We start from the raw sequence: 18891 nt of genomic DNA, 5'->3' as shown, positions 1-18891 counted from the left end.
AAAGAATGGCGGACTGCCATGCAGGAGGAGTATAACGCTCTGATGGAGAACAAAACCTGGACGCTAGCTCCGCTCACTAGGTAACGCTAGGTAAGATCATTATCGTTGCTATATACGTTGACGACATGATGATCTTTGTAGTTGTTTCCGCATGAAGGATTTAGGAGCAGTTCAGCACTGCCTAGGTATAAGGATTCAACGGGCAAAAGACGCCATCAAGTTGGATCAAGAAGTCTACATAGAATCTATTTTGAAGAGCTTCAATATGGATAAATGTAAACCAGTGGCAGTTCCAATGAATAACAGTGAGAAGCTGACCAAGCAAGAAAGTCCGAAGAGTAACACTGAAACTGCTGCGATGAAAGATGTGCCGTATCAAGAAGCCGTTGGGTGTTTGATGTATTTGGCACAAAGTACTCGATCAGACATTTTGTACGCGGTGAACATGTTCAGTCGATTCAACAAAAATCCAGGACTATCTTCGAGGGAGTTCTAATCTCAAATTGGTTTACAGAAAGAATGAAGATTCGAAAATTGTCGGTGACCGTGATGCTGGTCGGGGGTCTGATCCAGATGAACGAAAATCCACCACTGGCAACATCTTTATGGCGGTAAGGAGGAGCTATTACATGGATGTGCAAAAAGCAACCGACGGTAGCCTTATCTACGTGCGAGGCAGAATACATGTCTGTATCGGCGGCGGTACAGGAAGGCTCATGGTGGCGCGGACTTTCTGCGAAACTGACATTTGCGGAGTAAAATAGTAAGCTATGGTTATTAATGTGAGGTTCTCAAAAATATAGTCCGGTTCCAACCAGCAACCTTTACACAGCTACTCTCTACAAAATGTTCTATATAAATAAGAATAATTTCTTCCAAGCATCCTAAGCACTGCTCGGGCAAAACTGTGAAGAGGTTAACTACAACCGTTTTCGCTATCTAATAGTATTTGTATGTAAAGGAAATTGTTTTTTGTTGCTGCACTTAAAGGAGGCAACATTTCACAATAACAAAACAAACGCTCTGAGCGCGTTCAAATTTTACTTATTACTTTACTCAGGAAGGAGTTTTAAGGTCCTCTTATTTTATCTTTACTCTAGGTTATCTGTCTCAGAAATTTATCATAATTCATTCACATATTTCATCGTTATATACCCAGGCTAACACACACACTCGTTCTCAACTTGTCTAAAATCGCCTTTGAAAAAGAAAAGAAAAGGTCTGTCAATGTAGAGCAAGCTGTACACACACACATTCCTGCTCCTTACAACGCCATTAACCCATCTGTTCGGTGATCCAGTCCATCGCTTTGGCCATAATTCGTAATTCACATAATACTGTAAAAAAAAACAAACAAAAAAAAATGCATATTAGAACCCATCGAACTCCAACCTTGGGGGTATCGTCCACAGCTTACCGAGATTGCGTCCACAGTTAAGAGATATCCTCAAATAATATATATTTGTCTTCAATGTTGCTGAACAAGGGGATGACTTTCTGCTTGGGCAACGGGTTGGCGTTGCGTACAACTGAACCGAGCAAATTGTTGGGCAAGACATTAACACTGGGTGTAACGAATCGTGGCGTTGGAGGGAAAAAAAACCATTAGTTTGTTGAATTTTGATTTTTCTAGATGCCCGCTACAGCATCGAACGACAGAGAGTGTCTGAGGCAAACACATCTAAAACTACACAACAGCTACACACACACACACAGACACATACAAAACTACTACAAACCAGTTCACCATTTGATCTTCCAGACGCTGCCTCAAGCAGGGTTTTCTCAATATTTTGCATGCAACCCACGGTCAGAACACGCCAACGCCGAGAGGACGGCGGATTATACCTTTTTACACAGAATTTATTTTTTAAACAGATACACAATTGTTGGTTTTGTTTGTTTGTTTTGTAGCAACAATTCCAAAGTACACGAGAGACCACACACACACACGCGCACACACACACACACGCGCACACACACACACACACACGCACACCCACACACACATATACACGATCATACGTTTTGCTGCATTTTCCTCCCTCACATCGTTCTAAATCGCTGTTGCATCGTATACCCATTCATTGTTTAGTACAGTCTATTCCCGAGTTACGTGGCTTTATAAATTTTGACAGATCATGTGTCACAAAAATCAGTATACAATTACATAATACATTTTTGCTAAAAAAAATCAAGCTGCTTTAAAGTCACAAAACCTCTTGCTTTCCGCACGAATCGTGTTAAAATAATAAAGTATATAAAAGCACTAAATTTAATCAAAGGAGGAACGCGGATGCCTCGGGAACAGACTGTATTAGGTTAATCTTTTTGCTGCTTAGAATCAATTCTCAACATTCCACCTGCCTCCCTTCCCCATTGAGTGTGCACGTGCACACTTTAGACCAGGCGAGATGGTGATATCGCGGGGATCGGTATGGTAGGGTAGTTGCTTAGTTTTAAAATTTTAAAAGCATTTTGCTCCGAACTAGGAAAATATAGAAAATGAAATACATCTTTTGTTTTTTTTTTTTTTGCTATCTCTTAGTACTGCCAAAGAAACCGATCTGAAGTAACTAGTGACAATTGCATGCCAAACCGGTCCACACTTAGCCTTCTATTGTCGTTTTTTGTAGTTTGCTTAGGACAGAGATCAACGATGTGGAGCCACCAATGTTGTTTGTCTTGCTCGCTCCGCCAGTTCATCCTGTCTGTCTCTCCTGCAATGCAGAGCAGTGTGTATCTTCTGGTTGGTGCGCGAAGAAGGGGCTAAGCGTTGTGAAGATTACATTATTTGTGCTATGACAATCTTGTTTGTTTGAGCGCCCTCCTCTTCCTCTCCTCACATTGATGAAGCGCAGTTGATCGTACCGGTTATGAAGTATAACATTTTACCTAACACATATGCAAAACACCCTGTAATTCCTGCCCGTACACGCAGCCCCGCCCGTTTTACTAACCATAAAGCCCCCTTTAGCTTTTAGTTTGAAACCAAAAACCGTTCGTGCTTTCGTGCAAAAAACCCTAACTAAAACAGCAACAACATTTGCTATAAAACTCTGCTCAATCTAACGTTGAATAATGCACCTTAACAGTGGCTTCGTAATAGGCAATATAAAAGGAAACACTAACTAAGCAGTAGGCAATCTGAACAAGCCCCGCAAAAGGGTCCCCCGCCGCCCCACACAACATCATACCGGTGTGTACGTGTGTGTGTGTGTATAAATAGCAAAAAAGCTCGTTCGCATAAATTGTTTCCGTACATTTGTGTTTTGCTTCGTTTGTTTACTGACTAACCCCTACTAACCACACACTAACTGAAGTAGTTCTGTATTCGTTGCTGCAAACTACAAACAAACCCCATCGAACGGCTGCTGGCATGGCCGGGGCGTGCTGTCTCATGGTCCTCTTCTATTCCTCTGGCGGCATTGACTAGTGCGCGCATAATAAACTTATTTCGTTTCTATTAAAGTGTTTGAATGTGCTATATAAATCAATGCATGCGTATGCGTGTGGTTTACTGGGTTAGCAGCGAACGTTATGGCATTTCTCATATATCTGGCATGCTTACTTGTAGGCTCGCGTTCAAGGTTTGCGTTGTGCTTGTTTTGTAGGGCCGTTTTTTGTTTTGTTTTGCCTTTGTGGCGTCTGCGTAATCTGTGAGAGGAGGGGGGGGGGGGGACTAGGATTTATCATCGTCCATTCTTAAGGGGTAGTATAGTCTAGCGTTTTTTTAAGCCGTGAAACAGCTGTTTGGGGGTTCGTTGCTTACACTCTTTCTCTCTCGCTTTCTCTCTCGCTCGCTCTTCCGATAGCCTGTCAATTCTTTGGACGATACAACGCATTTTTTCATTTTTTGCATTTCATATGCACCCACACGCACACACGCCATTTTGTTATAATTTTTGTAAGAAAGAAAGAGAGAGAGAGAGGGCTATGGAAAATTTTACTTTTGCTCCATCCCTTTCTTTTTTATAGAATTCTTAGCTGTTTATTTTTTCTTTTTGTTGTTGTTGTTGCCTGCCATAACTACATCTAACAGTGTTTAGCTCGCTAAACGGAGAGATCAGTACACGATATCTCTTCCACCCCCCCCCCTTCCGTGCCTTTTTTGTTTGCCGCGAGCCATTAAACACCATTGCGTTTGCGTGTGTATGCATGTACGTGTGCATGTGCATCTTCAGAAGATTGTTCACTTAACCAGTAGGGGGGAAACACCATTGCACAAAGGACCTCCGCACGGGGAAGCGGGGGGCTAGAGGTACACACACTCACACATGTATAAAGCAACCCGAAACATGCTGCTGCATGAACGGGCACACACACACAAATACACGCAGCAGGGGAATCTCTCCAAATCGTTAACGCTATGTGTATGTATGGTTTGTGTGTGTGTGTGTGTGTGTTTTTCTTCTTATCATTCTTATGCTACTTCTTTGCTATTACTATTTCTATTTTCTCTCTTTCTATCTTAATATTCGTTGTTTTTTCTCTGCGTATGCGTGTGTGTGTGTATATCTTTTTGTATTACTATTACTCCTCCTTTTCTCTCACCGTCTCTACTTAAAGAACGATAATTTGCCTTTCCCCCCCTGTTGGCCCGAGCGCCGCGAAAAAAACACTACGCAGTAAAGTAGCAACTACTAACTATGCCCTAGCACTTCCGTGCACAGTGACGTTAAACGCACAACGGCGCCGGATGGACTATGTCGGTATATAATTTGCACATTTCGATTGGACCATTGCAGTTGCATGCCAGGCGTTCGTTCATCCCCCTCTCCCCATTGCAGCGCATGCTAGGGGTTTGTTCGGATTCGGGTTTTTAAATGCCTTTGCTTCACTCCACCTACTTACACCCACACACACACATCATAGTATTCTAGTTTTGACAACAAGGTTAGTTTGTATGAACGGAAACATGTGTACTCAATTCCATTCCTTTTTTCGCTCTTGCCTTCTCTACCTATAGCCTGTTTCGAATAATTTTATTTTTTAATATAAATTTCAAATCTGTTTAGCTTTTCTCATTACAGGGTTTTCCAGGGGTTCTCATAGGAGTGGGACACTTCTTTGACACTTTCCTATTGGAAGCGAGCTTCGTAAGCTGGAAATTGATCTCTATGGCCCGCTTTTTGGACAGACGCCTTGGAAATTCCTATTGGATTTGTCCAACAAGGGTGCTCCAATTCCAATTGCTATTGCTTTAAGTTCATTTCACGTAAGAAAGAGTTCATAAAGAGTCCCACAGCTATGAGAACCCCTGGGGAAAACCCTGTAAGCTTCCCCCTGTATGTATGTGTATGTGTGTTGGTTTCGGGTGTATCCGGCGGTACCGATATTCCGAATACGGGGCGCGCCGGAAGGTAAATAGACAAGTGTAAATAAGAATCAAAGCACAATCATCCTATCCCCAAGTTTGCCACATACGTTTTTTCCCTACCCTCCCTTTGCTTCATCTATCAATAACGGTTGACGTTCTACATTTCGTTGGCTCTAGTTTTGTGTTTGTTTGTTTGTTTTTTTGTTTAAAATTTGGATGAAACCGATCATTTCTGTGAGCATCTCCTTCAGTCGATTATTGAAGCGGGTCGCTCGACCTTGCACAAACGCCCGATCCCTCCTCTACTGTACATTCCTACGATTCCTGTGTTGTTAGTGTGTTGAATAGTGTTTTTTTTTTTAACTTTAATCTACTTGCAGCACACCTCCGTGCAGGACAATCATATACTGAATGCATCTTAATATTGGCTTGATTTCGTTTAACCTGTTTTTTTCATGTTTGCTAGGTTTTATTGTATTTAACTTTTCTTGTTTCTCGTTGAAGCATTTATGTACACACACCCAGTATGTCGCAGGGCTCTGACGTCTGGAACTGCCCTCCCGCCCCCACATTGTTTTGCACTTTATAATTGCATAGCATTAGGCGTACTGTATATGCGCAAGGTTGCATCGGGGAACACATGAAACATACACGGACACCCACAAATACATAATAAACATACGCGTAAACATCATCTAGTACGTAGCAGGAGCGCATAACCTTAGCAGTGGTATTACTAGTATTATAAACGGGAAGTTCGTTTCGTAACGGCTAGACATTGTTGACTCCCTTGAACTCTCTCCTTAGCTACACTCTATACTATACTATACGTATAATTGCGCACAAGCACGCACACACATACATACACAAACACGCGCAAAATACAAGAGACGTACATTGTTTAGCATTAAAATTCGTAGCCTTCGTCTCGCCGGAAGTGTCACCGCTTTGGAAAAGATTCCGCAAACGTCTGTCGATCGTGTTCCTCTCTCTCTCTCTCTGCCCGGCCACCGTGCTGGAGCTGAGAAGAGCTCGACATGTTGTAGAACAGGATTGGATGGATTGTCTCAAACCCAAACAAAAAAAGGCATCCGAAAGCATTTTGTATGGCACAGTATAATAAGCTTTTTGAGTTTTCAATTTCAGCTGTTTGCAGAGATTTAGAGTAAAAAAAAACCCTTTTTTTGTGCTCGAGGCACATGTGAATGTTGGATTGAGGAAATTTCGATAGAAACGCTGTCACTTTTTTATCGAAGCTTGTCGTATTTTTTCACAGTGAAATGTGTTTCGTGGGCACACACAAAACAAGATTACGTTTAGCAATTACTTTTGGTTTTAAAAAGAAAGAAATGTTACAAAAATTCAAAACAGCTATGGCAATGGACGCACTGAATATTAAAAGAAGACGCACAGTAAAACGGAACAAATCAATTTTAGCAGGAAAAACATTGCACAAAGCTAATACTGACTGTGGGGCTGTGACTGCTCCTGACAAGAAAGGTTTTGAAATGCGCCTGCACGACTGGGAGCTGCTTGCACGGGATTACTTTAAACATTGCACCACTCCTTGGGTAGCAAGAACGCACATAAAAAGGCTGATTCGATGTAAGAAGTTCGTATCGTCGGTTTCGAGCAGAACAGGCGAGACACGATTAACGTACGCGCGCGCATCCATCGTTCCACGGTGCTTACCGAGATGAAGCCGGAAAGCATAGAGCTGGCGTGTGTGTGTTTGGCTGCAAGCTGTGTGTGTGTGTGTGTGTGCGTGTGTTTGTTTTATGGACCAAAGATTCCCACCCCTTCTATCCTAACAGACATAGCACTACTACATATAGTGTAAATCGTAACACGCTGCTCCTTAAGCTACAGGTGTGTTGGCTTAAATGTACAATCAAGCTTCGCCGTGTGTTGCCATAGCATGTACCGCGCGGGTTCGTCGCCTACACACCGGGGGCTTTACTACACTCCTTTTCTTTGCATCCCGCTGTGCACCCCCACCCAGAGACACCTACATTCCCGTGTCCACCGTGTCGTCAAACTTGCTTTAGCCGAAGTAGTAGCCGGATGGTCCAGAGATTCAGGGTCCAGAGTGGTCTAGCGGTCTCGAGCATCAACACACACCCGTGGGGGGGTGGGGTACGTGTGGCGCGTTTACTATATCTCAACTGGTGCTACGAGTTGGCCCAAGACACCCGATGGCGGCGCTGTGCGTCGGTTAGCCAGCGCTGGCTTTAGTGGTACTGCGATGAAAACATGCCAATGTTCTCGAGCTCGAAATCGGGCACCTGACCGTAGTTTGTCTGACCGTAGCTGCAGGGGTGTGGGGTTTACGTGGTTTATAACCCCATTTTGGTTGGCATGTGTGTCATACAACGAATCCGCACACCATATTGTCGTGTTGTGTTTGTAGTTGTCGTGTTGTTCGAGTGTTGAAGTGTGTTGGTTTGGGGGGAGATTGGGGAGAACGGCCACAAATCGGTCGGTGCGAGTTTTGGTTGTTGTTTTGTCATAAAAGACACACATAAGAGAGAAAAAAGGAGTAAAGATACAACAAAAATCACATTAAAACATAATATCTCCATCAGGCAATGTAGTGGTGGGTGCGTGTGGATGGGATGGGTGTTAAAGAGAGCAAGAGCGTGCAGAAACGAAAGAAGATGGTAATGTAAGTGACCCGAGCAAAGGGTAGAAGTAGAGAGACTAGATCAAAACAAGGACATGAAAACGTAACGGGGATTGACGGCGCCCCAACAACGCAGGAGACGAACCCGCTCCTGGCGCATCAGAGCCTAAACTAAAGGGAAAGGTAGCAACTGAATACTTACAAACTGTGCTTACGCGTTGATTGTGTAGGTGTGTGTGTGTTAGTACGAGCGGCTGTGTTAGTGAGAAAAGTTGTACGTGTATGAGCGTGTGTTATTTTTTTTTTTGTTTACATTCTACAACGATAGACAAATACTTCTCTCCCCGCCATGGTTACACTACACCGACGTTCACATACGTTCACCGGCAGCAAAGGAAGCTAGCGTGTGCTACTACTAAAACGTTCGTTTTGTGCGTGTGTGTGTTATCGGCTACTTTAAAATTCTCTCCCCACACATTCTTGTGTTTGTGTATATTTGCATTATCTACTCGAGGGCCGCTTAATTGATACCTCAAAAACACGAAATCAAGGATCCAGGATCCATATTAGCTCTACACTATCTCTCTCTCTTTCTCTCTGTCTCTTAAAACTATTGCACCTAGTGTGCTCGCTTTGCTTGCAGGTTTTTTTGAACATTTCTGTTCAAACGTGTGCGCACAAACTAACCAACACATGAATCATTTACTATAGTTTTGTTTTGTTTTAAAAGGTACACTTCATACCGTATTTGTGTGTGTGTGTGTTTATGATGAATGGGGTTTTTTTTTGTTGCTTCTGCTTTGTCAGAGTGCAGTGTAGTGGCGTGTACTGGCGCGCACGTGTGATGGGACACTTATGGTTAAATTCGAATAACAGTCATGTGCAAACTTCTGCCACAATAAGGTACGTTGAAGGACGAAAGCTCTCACATCTGTGTTTGATATAAACATCACAATTAGGTTTTTGTTCTTTTTTTTCTTCTTCTTCATCATCATCATCTTCTTCCTATCATATGCCTCCTCTAATTCCCGCCGGATGCGGAACACATATTATATACGGCTAACACAGTTTGGGGAGACGCCGTCGGGGGTGTGTTGTGATGGGGTGGGGTAAGGCGTATGGTTTAGAGTAAGGTATGGACGCCTTCTTCTTCCCCTTCTTCTATTTTGTTTTATCTTCCCATTTTGTGTTGCTACCTGTCTTGTTTTACAGCCCAACCGACAGTATAGGCGCAACAGACCTTTGATACATTTAAAACATACAGTGTTTTTGTGTGTGAGTGTGTGTTGTTATGTGCTACCAAGTCCCTTGGGAAGAGCGGTTGCACAGACTCGCCCCCCCCCCCCTTGCAGTTACAATTTACAGAGAGTAGTAGTATGTGTGAACCTGTAGGTGGTGCATTACCGACTAGCTAATGGTAGTAGTACGTAGTAGTAGTAGTGGTATCTTACATGATAACATTTGTTTGTTTGTTATTTCCCTTCAAAACCAGCGTTGGACAAACGTTTCCCCCCCCTTGTTCGGTTGAAATGTTTGCTTTGTGCATATGTCAGTGTGGATTGTGTGTATGACTAGAATACTCTTCTGAGCGTCCGCGCCTACGCCCGCACACGTGGGGCGGGCGGGTGGGGCGGTGGGACTATCATAAAATCGGTTTGCCTATAGACTAAGAGTAACGAAGAGAGCGAGAAAAAAGAACAACAACAACAACAACATCCATCAACAGCAACGCAATACTAGCACTATCTTCTGCTAACGCTGTAACGCTGTAACGCGTTACAGCACGAGTTTCCCTATAACGCTAACACAGAGTAGTTCCCCCCGGGGGCAAGGAGTGGAGCAAGTGATGGTTAGGCTATGTCTTTGTATCTTGCTTGTTTGCTAAAAAAAACACCTGGAGCGTACCTCGAAAGAGCATTGACAGTTGGGACGACAGGCACAGAGCTGCTGCCGCTTACTACTTTGCGATGTGTGGCTTATGCTCAATACACATATACTGGTACCGATCATCTCTATATCTTTGCCGAAGTTCTCGGGGTTTCCATGTACAAGCGCAGTCGGCTGAGGGGACCTAGTTCTATCACTGACACCTCCGGCACACAGTTTTCCTCCGGCGACCCATTATTCATTAGACTACGTTAGTAACATTTGTGAACCCGATGGGCGTTGCAAGGGCGGGGTTTACAACACGTAGGTGAAACACATCAACGATACAACAATAAGGAAATTGCATCCGCCAATTCTTCTGAAAACTGCTCCAGAGGGGCTTTGCGAGCTCCTCCAGAGCTCCGGCGAAGGTTGTCGCCCTAACCAATCAATCGGACAATCAATCTACAGCAACGGCACTGTCCCCTCCCTGTGTCTGTGTGTATGTGTGCGTTGCTTCAGTTCTTCCGCTCCTCGTTCCATCCCGCAGTGTGCTCTCCACAAATCCCAGCGCACGCTCATCATGACGTCACCCATTAGGCTATGTTCGGCACGGTGGGGGGGGGGGGGGGGCAAAACAAAAGAAACCGGTGGCGCTCGGGGGCAAAACCGACGTGGAATTTATTTCGAAACAAACTTAACTCGAGTAAGCAGGGTTAACGTGCAACAGGGTGTCCGCGCCTTCCAAGCGACCAAAAGCAAAGGACGAGGCTTCCTAAGTCCGGGGACCTAACCTAACACACCTCGCTTTCTCTCTCGCACTCGCGGGAGCTTCTTCCCGCACTCCGCAGCCGAAACGGTTCGATAGAGAGAAATACCGAGATACAGAGAAGGAGGTAGGCGAACGAATGGGGGGGGGGGGTTGGGGAGAGGGTAAACGTGTGCGTGTGACCGAAAGAGGGACAGAGGGAGAGAAAGAATTAAGGGGCAAACTTGCAAATCACAAAGCGCACAGAGGACGCGGCTATCATTCTTTCGTCCCGCCCGTACCACACACAGCCTCCTTACGATCTCATCCACCCCCTACGAATACCGACCCACCATACATTCCCCCCCGATTCGTTCCCGCTCATGACCAGCTGGTGTTGTTGTTCAAATCGAGCCAGCTGCTGATATCCTCCAAACCGGACAGCTGCTGCTCCATCGCGGTCGAGGCGGACGAGAGCGAGGTCGTGCGGGAGGATGCACAGGAGATACCGTCACCGCCACTGTCCACTCTTCGGCTACTACTGCTGCTGATGGAGGTGGTGATGGCCGCCGGCACCGCTGCCGCCACCGTACTGTTTGTATGACCGGCGGACAGTTGAGGCAGCTGGACGTTCGGTCCGTTCGGCTGGTGCTCTACTGGCAGATTCGGTCGCTCGCTGCCGTTCCCGCTGTCTGCGAAGGGTCGGCCGGTAAAGGAGAAGGCGCCCGGCATGGACGGTAGCGACCGTAGCTCGGTAGTGCCATCGTCACTGAGCGACATCGTCGCGTCGTCAAACTGCTGCTGTGGCAGCTGCGCATGGTTCTGACTGCCCGTTGCTGGACTGTGGTGTTGGTTCGTAATATGATTGTGAAGATGGTGGTGGTGCTGCTGCTGCTCCATCAGCCCTTGGTGCTGCTGGTAGTGGCCGCCACCGGCGGTGGTGGTGGTGCTGCTGCTACAGTTGCTGCTCGTCGACAGCACGCTCAGGGCGGGCGGGGGCCGCACCAAACCGGACAGTGTCGTCCCGGTCCCGGCCGCCAGCACGGACTGCGCGAAGCCGTCCGACTGCACGTACGGCTCGAAGCTCGACACGTACCGGTGCTGCAGGCCGCAGGACGCCGAGGCGTTGCTCGCTCGTCCACTCACCGAGTATCTGCGCTCACAAGGCAGTTCGCGCCACAAGGGTGGTGGTAAATGGTGGGTGTTTTTGGTGCGGGTGCGCAGTGTGTGGAGGTGTGTGGGTGGGGGCAAATTGCACGCCCGACAGACACACACACACAGTGTGTTTGTTTGCATTGGGTGGTGAATGAGACACACCGTTGCGCGTCGTTGCGAGTGAGAAATATGAGGAAAGGAACGAGAAACGAGAAAATTAATGGAACTTTCGTGCGCGATTGGTTATCCCCCCCCCCCTGCTATGATCACATGATACACAGGACCCACACACAAACACACACTTATATTGAACAAAAACGCGCCAAGAAGCGGTATGCCTTTTTTAAGGAAGAGAGATGATTTTGGCGCTCAAATAGGTTTAATGAAGGTATGAGAGAGATGGCACAAAACACGTGAAGGAATGGAACATTTTAATTGTATTTCTCTTTTTTTGCACTGACTGTCCTCCCAATTGTAGTGGGTGGTTGTGTGTGTGTGTGGATGTATGACGAGATAGAGAGAGATAGTGAGAAAGATAGACAGTGTGAGATATAGCGCAAAGGGTGTGCCAGAGAGCAGAGCCGCCGCGTTTGAAAATGGTGGTATGGATTGGACGTAAAACACACAAAAAAAACCGCGACACCACACCACACACACACACACACGAAGCAAAGCACCACACACACACACAGACAAGCGGAGCCGTTACTTTCTTCTCCCCACTCTTCCGGGTGTTTTCCAGTCACGGTGAAATCCGAGCGAGAGCAAGATGAGTGTTTGCAGGTAAACAGTAAGAAACAAGGCAAGGGACATAAACACACACAATTAACATCTTGTACCCGGCGCCTTTTCACCAAAGGGTTTTTTTGTGTACATGAATGTGTATGTGATCATGCACCCTCCCCCCACCAGGAGGACATGGGGACAACGCGTGAAAAGCGAGACACCACACAGCACTCATGAACCTTTCCCTCTTAATGTACTTTCCACAGCTTGTGGTTCGAATAGAGCCAGAGCCAGAGGTGTCGAACCTTTTTGGAGCGTATGTGACGTCATACACGCTTCTTTAAAATGAACTGAGAGAGTACAACAGGTCTGGTAGTCATGAAAAAGCGATTGTCTGCTTGTGTTTTGCGGGGAGCACCTAAGCACAGAACTGAAAAGCCCAGAACCACGCACAGTAACACACATGGCATGTTTTTTTTGTCCTGCATTTTGCACGTTGCTCTTAACGCACACATACACACACACACACAAGTTACTAATTGTTGCGGCGTTCCTATCGAACCGGTCTAAGAGATTTTGTCGCTGCACAACTACAACTACACAAAGCGGTGCTGGCTTGCGCCGCAGTTCTAGAGGTTTTGTAAAACACGACCAATATAAATGCTTATCATATCAAGAGGCACGCTCTCCTCACAACCGCTCGTTGTTTTTTCTTTTTGTTCTTCTTCTTTTGTTTCCTACACTTGCAAAGCTTCCCGAGGTGTCCCATTTACTACTTATATAAGACATATATATATATATAGAAGTATTTGTTTCTGTTCTACCATTAGCTAAGTTTTACAGACAGTGTGCTGCTTGTGTCCTTCTCCGTGGGTTGTATAACAACTCATGCATATAATTTGATGGGGGTCCATGTGTAGGTAACCCGATTCATTAGGCTTCTGGGGCTAAACACACAGTCACACACCCACTCTTCTGTGTTCAGATATAAGTATACATATAATAATAATAATTGTTTCATTTATATCAAGCTCTTAAGAAATCAGATGCGTTGCACTGTTTTGTATGTTTGTTTTCTTTATCGACAAGTATCAACTGTTCTTGAAACCGGTTTGTATTTAGGCTATCATGTGTGCTATTCTTCTACTCCATTTCACTTGAGCACTTCGATACTCTTTCCCCTTCTTTGGTTCGTTCCGGATTGGATCCAATCTACACATCCACACCACACAGTGTTGTTTGCAACAGGACATTGTTTAATACACATAACTGGGAACCATTGAAATCGCATCAATATTGGGTTTTAAGTGTTTTTTCTTTGCAAATCACCTATCCATTTGGTTGGTGATGGCCCGAATGTCGCACACAGACGACAGGAATCATTTATGCATTTCCCTTTAGTACGTTTTTTATCGTTTCTTTTGTTACATAATTTTCTGTGATTTGCGCTGTTAAATACACACTAATTTCCCCTCTCATGGTGAAGGATAGAGAATCATAGGAACCTACCAGCGCAAAAGCGGTCAATTAATTTTTGTTATTTTCTTCTTCTACTTCTTCTTCCTCAGCTGAACTATGGTTGACTTCTACTTTCTCCTGCGCTTTTGGCAATACATCACAATTTAATTGAAAATCGTTTTTAAACATCGTCCTGCAACGCGCCCTGCGCAACACATCTCATGTCCCTACCCGCGTCACAACACAAACCGGACGCAGCACACACTTGGTGGCGAAGGGGTTGAACGTGCATGGGTGGATGAGGTGTGCGCAAGACGGCAGACAACGATCGTGCATATAGATACTTTTCAGCCCCACTTTCTGTTGCTTTCTTGCCGGCTGGGAAGGGGCGTCGCGCGCTGGAGCGCCTCCGGCCGGCCAGCCACCCACCGTTTCACACACTGTTTCTTACGGTCCGTGCGCGCATCCCGGTGCAGTAGTAGTAGTAGTAGTATTAGTATTAGTTGTTTGCGTTAGTGTTAATTGAGGAGCGCTTAGTATAAGTTTAATGACTAAAGGTGCATAATCGTACTGTTCTGATAGCTGTAAATGGAAAGCAACACGAAAGAAATGGTTTGGTTTTTGTTAGCGGTGCCTTGATCGGTGCGGGCCAAATTATATTACGCAACGCACACAGACACAAACATAGACACAAACACACACAACATGGAGGGTACGTGTTAATATAACACCAAACAATACTAATACATGTACAACAACCTACAAAAAGGCCTACACAAATCTCGCATAATAATGTATGAGAATGATCACACCAAACTGCCGCGTAACATTACAGGGTTTTCCAGGGGTTCTCATAGTTGTGGGACACTTCCTCAACTCTTTCTTATGGGAAGTGAACTTCATATGATGGTAATTGAAGTCTATGGCACCCTTTTTGGACAGGTTTCTTGGAAATTCCTATTGCATTTGGCCCAAAAAGGGTGCCGTAGAGTCCAATTTCCATCATATGAAGTTCACTTCGCATAAGAAAGAATCAATAAAGTGTCCCACAGCTATGAGAACTCCTGGAAAACCCTGTATATAAGATTAATGTTTTACTATTTTTCTTCTCTTCATGAAGAAATAAACAAAAATATTTTTTTATAAATAATTTTGAACTAAGTAGAGCCAAGACAAGAATTTCAAGCATATTTATTTAAAAAAAAAAGTTGTTTTGAAGAATTAAAAATAGTCTCTTAAATTCTCCACGTATGAAACTAAAACAATAATGTCACACGTTTTACTAATAGACGCGATTGGTTCGATATGACCAAATTTTGGCGACGATGATTGTGAATATTCAATCACACTATTACTAGATGACGGCTTTTTGCCACAGTAGCATGAGAAAACATTATGTACATTTTTTTATTTCATTGTTTTACAATTTTTATATAAACTTTCGCAAAAAGCTGTCGTCTAGAAACAGTGTTAAAATGGAAGTAGTTACAAACTGAGAAGAAAGTTATATAAAAAAATGTTTAAAATTTGGATAAAATATAAAAAAAAAATGTTGTTTTTGCTTGTTTGAATGGCATACATTATAAAACAACATTTAGCATAAAAAATGTTTTCATAAGCATCAGATGCAGTGATAATGCAGCAGTTGAGAAAGCTTAGAAATAATGTTTGTTAACGGTGCTGCATCAATGTATGAGAAAACTGATATTCAGAACATTGATACTAGCAAACAATAAAAACCAGTCTGCTCCAGGAGTTTCGTCAAAACGACGAGTCAAAAGACAATTGAATAATAAAATAATACAAAGAAATCGTTTTAAAAGCGTGTGCTACAGGAACATGCATCATGCCAGGCAGAATATGTCTATCTACAATCTATCTACAGTGTAATGAGCGGTAGGGAGAACAGCAATGGAGGGGGGAGGGGTTGAGCAAGCACAGAAACTTAGTAATAATACCAATGATATGCTCTCATGCTGAAATGAAAGATGAAACGATAAAACTGATAAATCATAAGGGAATAGGGAAATCATTGCGAAAGAGGAGAAAATGGGGAGAATGGGGATTTTTTTCTAATGGCAACATAAAAAATACAGTTTTGCAAACTAAACTAAACATCAGCTAGCTAACACCCGCGAACCATCTTTTTCTCTCTCGCTCACACAAACATGCATTATGTAGCATCCATTCGATTTCCTCATGCTTTCCTGTCCTTTCTCTCTCTTTTTCTCTCCCTTTTCTTCTCTTTCGCAGGTGAATCTACGCATGCAGAAAGCGAATCAAGGTAAAAAAGATGAAAATGAAGTTCGAAAATGACGTGCCCGTGGAGGAAAAGGCGAAATATGCTTTTCGCTCCCTCCATCTGCGCCTCCTGCCCCGGAGCAGTACTTACCCGGTCGAGGGCGTATCGCGGGACGCATCCGGCGACTGGATGTTGTAGGACGGGGTGTTCGGGAAGCTGTTCATCTGGTTGTTGGTCGGGCCGGGCATCAGTACCGCCCGCACCTCGGACGCGATGTAGTTTTTGTTGCGCGGCGGCCCGGCCGGCGTCGTGTACCGGTCGAACGCTTCGTGCTTCGGCTTGTTCGGGTACAGGTAGAAGAGATCGTCAAAGTCGCGGATGCGGTCGGACAGCGACCGGGTGGAGAAGTCTTTGGCCGTGAACGGCTGAATGTGCAGTATCTGGGGCTGCCCATCGTTGCCCTCGTTCACCCAGGCGATGGTAATGCCACCTGAAATGGGTGTAGAACAGCAAACAAAAGGTTGCAGATTCGATTCCAAAAGCCGCGGTGCGCCGCACGCCCACTTACCGAGCTCGCTGTCGGAGAAGCGCAACAGAAAGGTACCGCGCGGGCACTTGAGCAGATAGTCCTCGGCCTTGGACTTGTGTATGAAGCCGATAATGCTGCCGTCCATCCACGGGCCGCGCAGATGCTCGCGCGTCACCTTCATCGCCGCGTAGAACCAGTCCCAGAAGGTGAACGAGCGGTCCGGGATCGGCTCCTTGCAGAACTGCGACCACATGATGGTCAGATCGTTCGGCACCGGGAACGGCAGGTTCGTTTTGAACGCCTTCTCGCACAGGAAGTGCATATTCTCGGCCGTGAGCGACCGTCCGGTCGACGCGCGGAACTTCATGTTGAGCGCCTCGGCCAGCTGGTTCCAGATCACCTTGTCCGGCACCTGGAACGGAATCCGGTTGATGTCCGCGAACGCATTGTCCCAGGTGATGGTGGCCCACGACTGTGGCTCCTGGTTGCCGTGCACGATCACGACCACGGGCAGGGAGATGGTCCATACCTGGAAATCGTGGGGGGGAAGAGGGAAGGTTAATGGGTAAGCGATGGCTTGCTCCGTTAACGGGCGTGCTATATACAGACCGAAAAGACGAGATCGCCATGGCCAACGGCAAAGCTGGACTGAAACAGGAGCGCAAACTTTTCATCCATCACACACTCGGTGCCCTTCTTCTCTGCGCGCTTGATCTTCTTCAACTGCATGTTTCTGGTGAAGAGATGGAAAAAATGGCGTTAAAAATGTACTCCGTTTACATAAGCCTGTGCGAAACTGGAAGCTTTATTTTGTAATTTGGCAATGCAGTGGAACTCTTCATAACGAGTACCTCTTATTACGAGTTTTTCATAAAATGAGCGAATCTAAATGCTCAACAAATACCTCGCTTAATGAGTAAAATCCAGTGCTGTAAAATGTCATTGTCAATGTCATGCAAAAATCTGACTGAAACCAAATCCATGTCAGCATCACGTACTCAATTGTGATAATCAGAGGTGATACTCAACACGATTGGTGTAACCAATAAATGCTTCGTGACATTTTGGCGACCAACACTTTTTCAGTCACTATGACATGACTTTTTTTTACGGTGATCACTTCTGCAAAATGTCACTGACATAGTAATGACAAGTCCGGATGAAAAAAAATTATGTCATCGTCACGAGCTCTACTGTGATGATCAGAGGTGATACTCGAACAGTTGGTGCGACCATCACACGCTTGGTTACATTTTGTGCAACCATCTTGGTCGTGACATTTTCTGTCGGTGAACATCACGACATTCTTGGAATATACTTGGCGTCCCAAGCATAACCAAGTGAGTGGATGCTAAACAAATTGTCATCAACATTGTGATTGATCAACCAACTGTTTGAGTCTTACCTCTGATCATCTCAGTTGTGTACGTGATCTGATTTGAGCTTCATTTCAGTCATGAGTGTTGGTGACTGAAATGATAGCATTCATTCGGTAGCACTGTTCACAACCAGAAAAAATCATGATTATGCCTGCGCCGGCATTAAGCTCACCTTGTGAATCAGAGAATCGCTTTGGACTCAAGCACTCGCATATCGTGTTTGGCATGTCATGACGCACTTTCATTGAATATCAGCAATGAGCATCAAGCCACCACGGATTTGTTCATTGTTTTCGTTGGTGAACATTTCGTGATGCTCGTAACATTTTGCAGCACTGCCCCTTATTACAAGTTTTTCGCAAAACGAGCAAATCTTAATGCTCAACAAATACCTCTTTTAACGAGTAGAATCTTGAATAACGAGCAATATCGTTTGTCCTGCTGATACATTGTTTGCTGCCGACGTGAAATCAAGTTCACAGTTGTTAGCTTAAAACATTTCTATAATTTTATGTATTGCTGTGGTAAACGATAATTCTAATACTAATTCTAGTTTGGAGCAGTTTCGTATGACTACAAGTTTTTTTTTTATAGATTTGATGCTAATTGATATATTTGATGTAATGGCTAATATTAGGTTTTTTTTTATTAGAAACCGTCCCATTTTGCTTACCTGAAGCTCACCGACAGCTGCTTGGTCGTTTCGTTGTACTCCAGATTGCCGATGTTGTTCATGATTTCGCCACACGACTGCTCGGAAGCTTTGTTGGTCTGTTGCGTCTGCTGTGCCTGTGCCTCTGTAAGGTACGAAAAGCGTTAATCGTAAGGTCGTCAATGGTACCCAA

The 18891-nt window shown here is 44.8% G+C and overlaps 1 protein-coding gene across 11 annotated transcripts in view; it reads right to left on the bottom strand.

Annotated features, from left to right (window-relative positions):
* Positions 1 to 1845: 1845 nt before the first annotated feature.
* LOC120906754 (signal transducer and transcription activator) overlaps positions 1846 to 18891 on the bottom strand; it is a 44351-nt gene continuing 27305 nt past the window's right edge. For 6 of the 11 annotated variants that reach the window (XM_040318670.1, XM_040318667.1, XM_040318668.1 and 3 more), the window contains 5 exons: positions 18720 to 18843; positions 17277 to 17400; positions 16707 to 17196; positions 16289 to 16628; positions 1846 to 11710 (listed from right to left, as the gene is read on the bottom strand). In XM_040318670.1, coding sequence (XP_040174604.1) covers positions 10939 to 11710; positions 16289 to 16628; positions 16707 to 17196; positions 17277 to 17400; positions 18720 to 18843 — 1850 coding nt within the window. In that variant the 3' untranslated portion in view covers positions 1846 to 10938. The other 5 variants (XM_040318673.1, XM_040318676.1, XM_040318674.1 and 2 more) reach the window with 5 other exon arrangements.

The sequence above is a fragment of the Anopheles arabiensis genome, chromosome X (assembly GCF_016920715.1).
Source record: "Anopheles arabiensis isolate DONGOLA chromosome X, AaraD3, whole genome shotgun sequence".
Classification (NCBI taxonomy): Eukaryota; Metazoa; Arthropoda; class Insecta; order Diptera; family Culicidae; genus Anopheles; species Anopheles arabiensis.
This window is presented reverse-complemented; position numbering and strand designations above follow the sequence as displayed.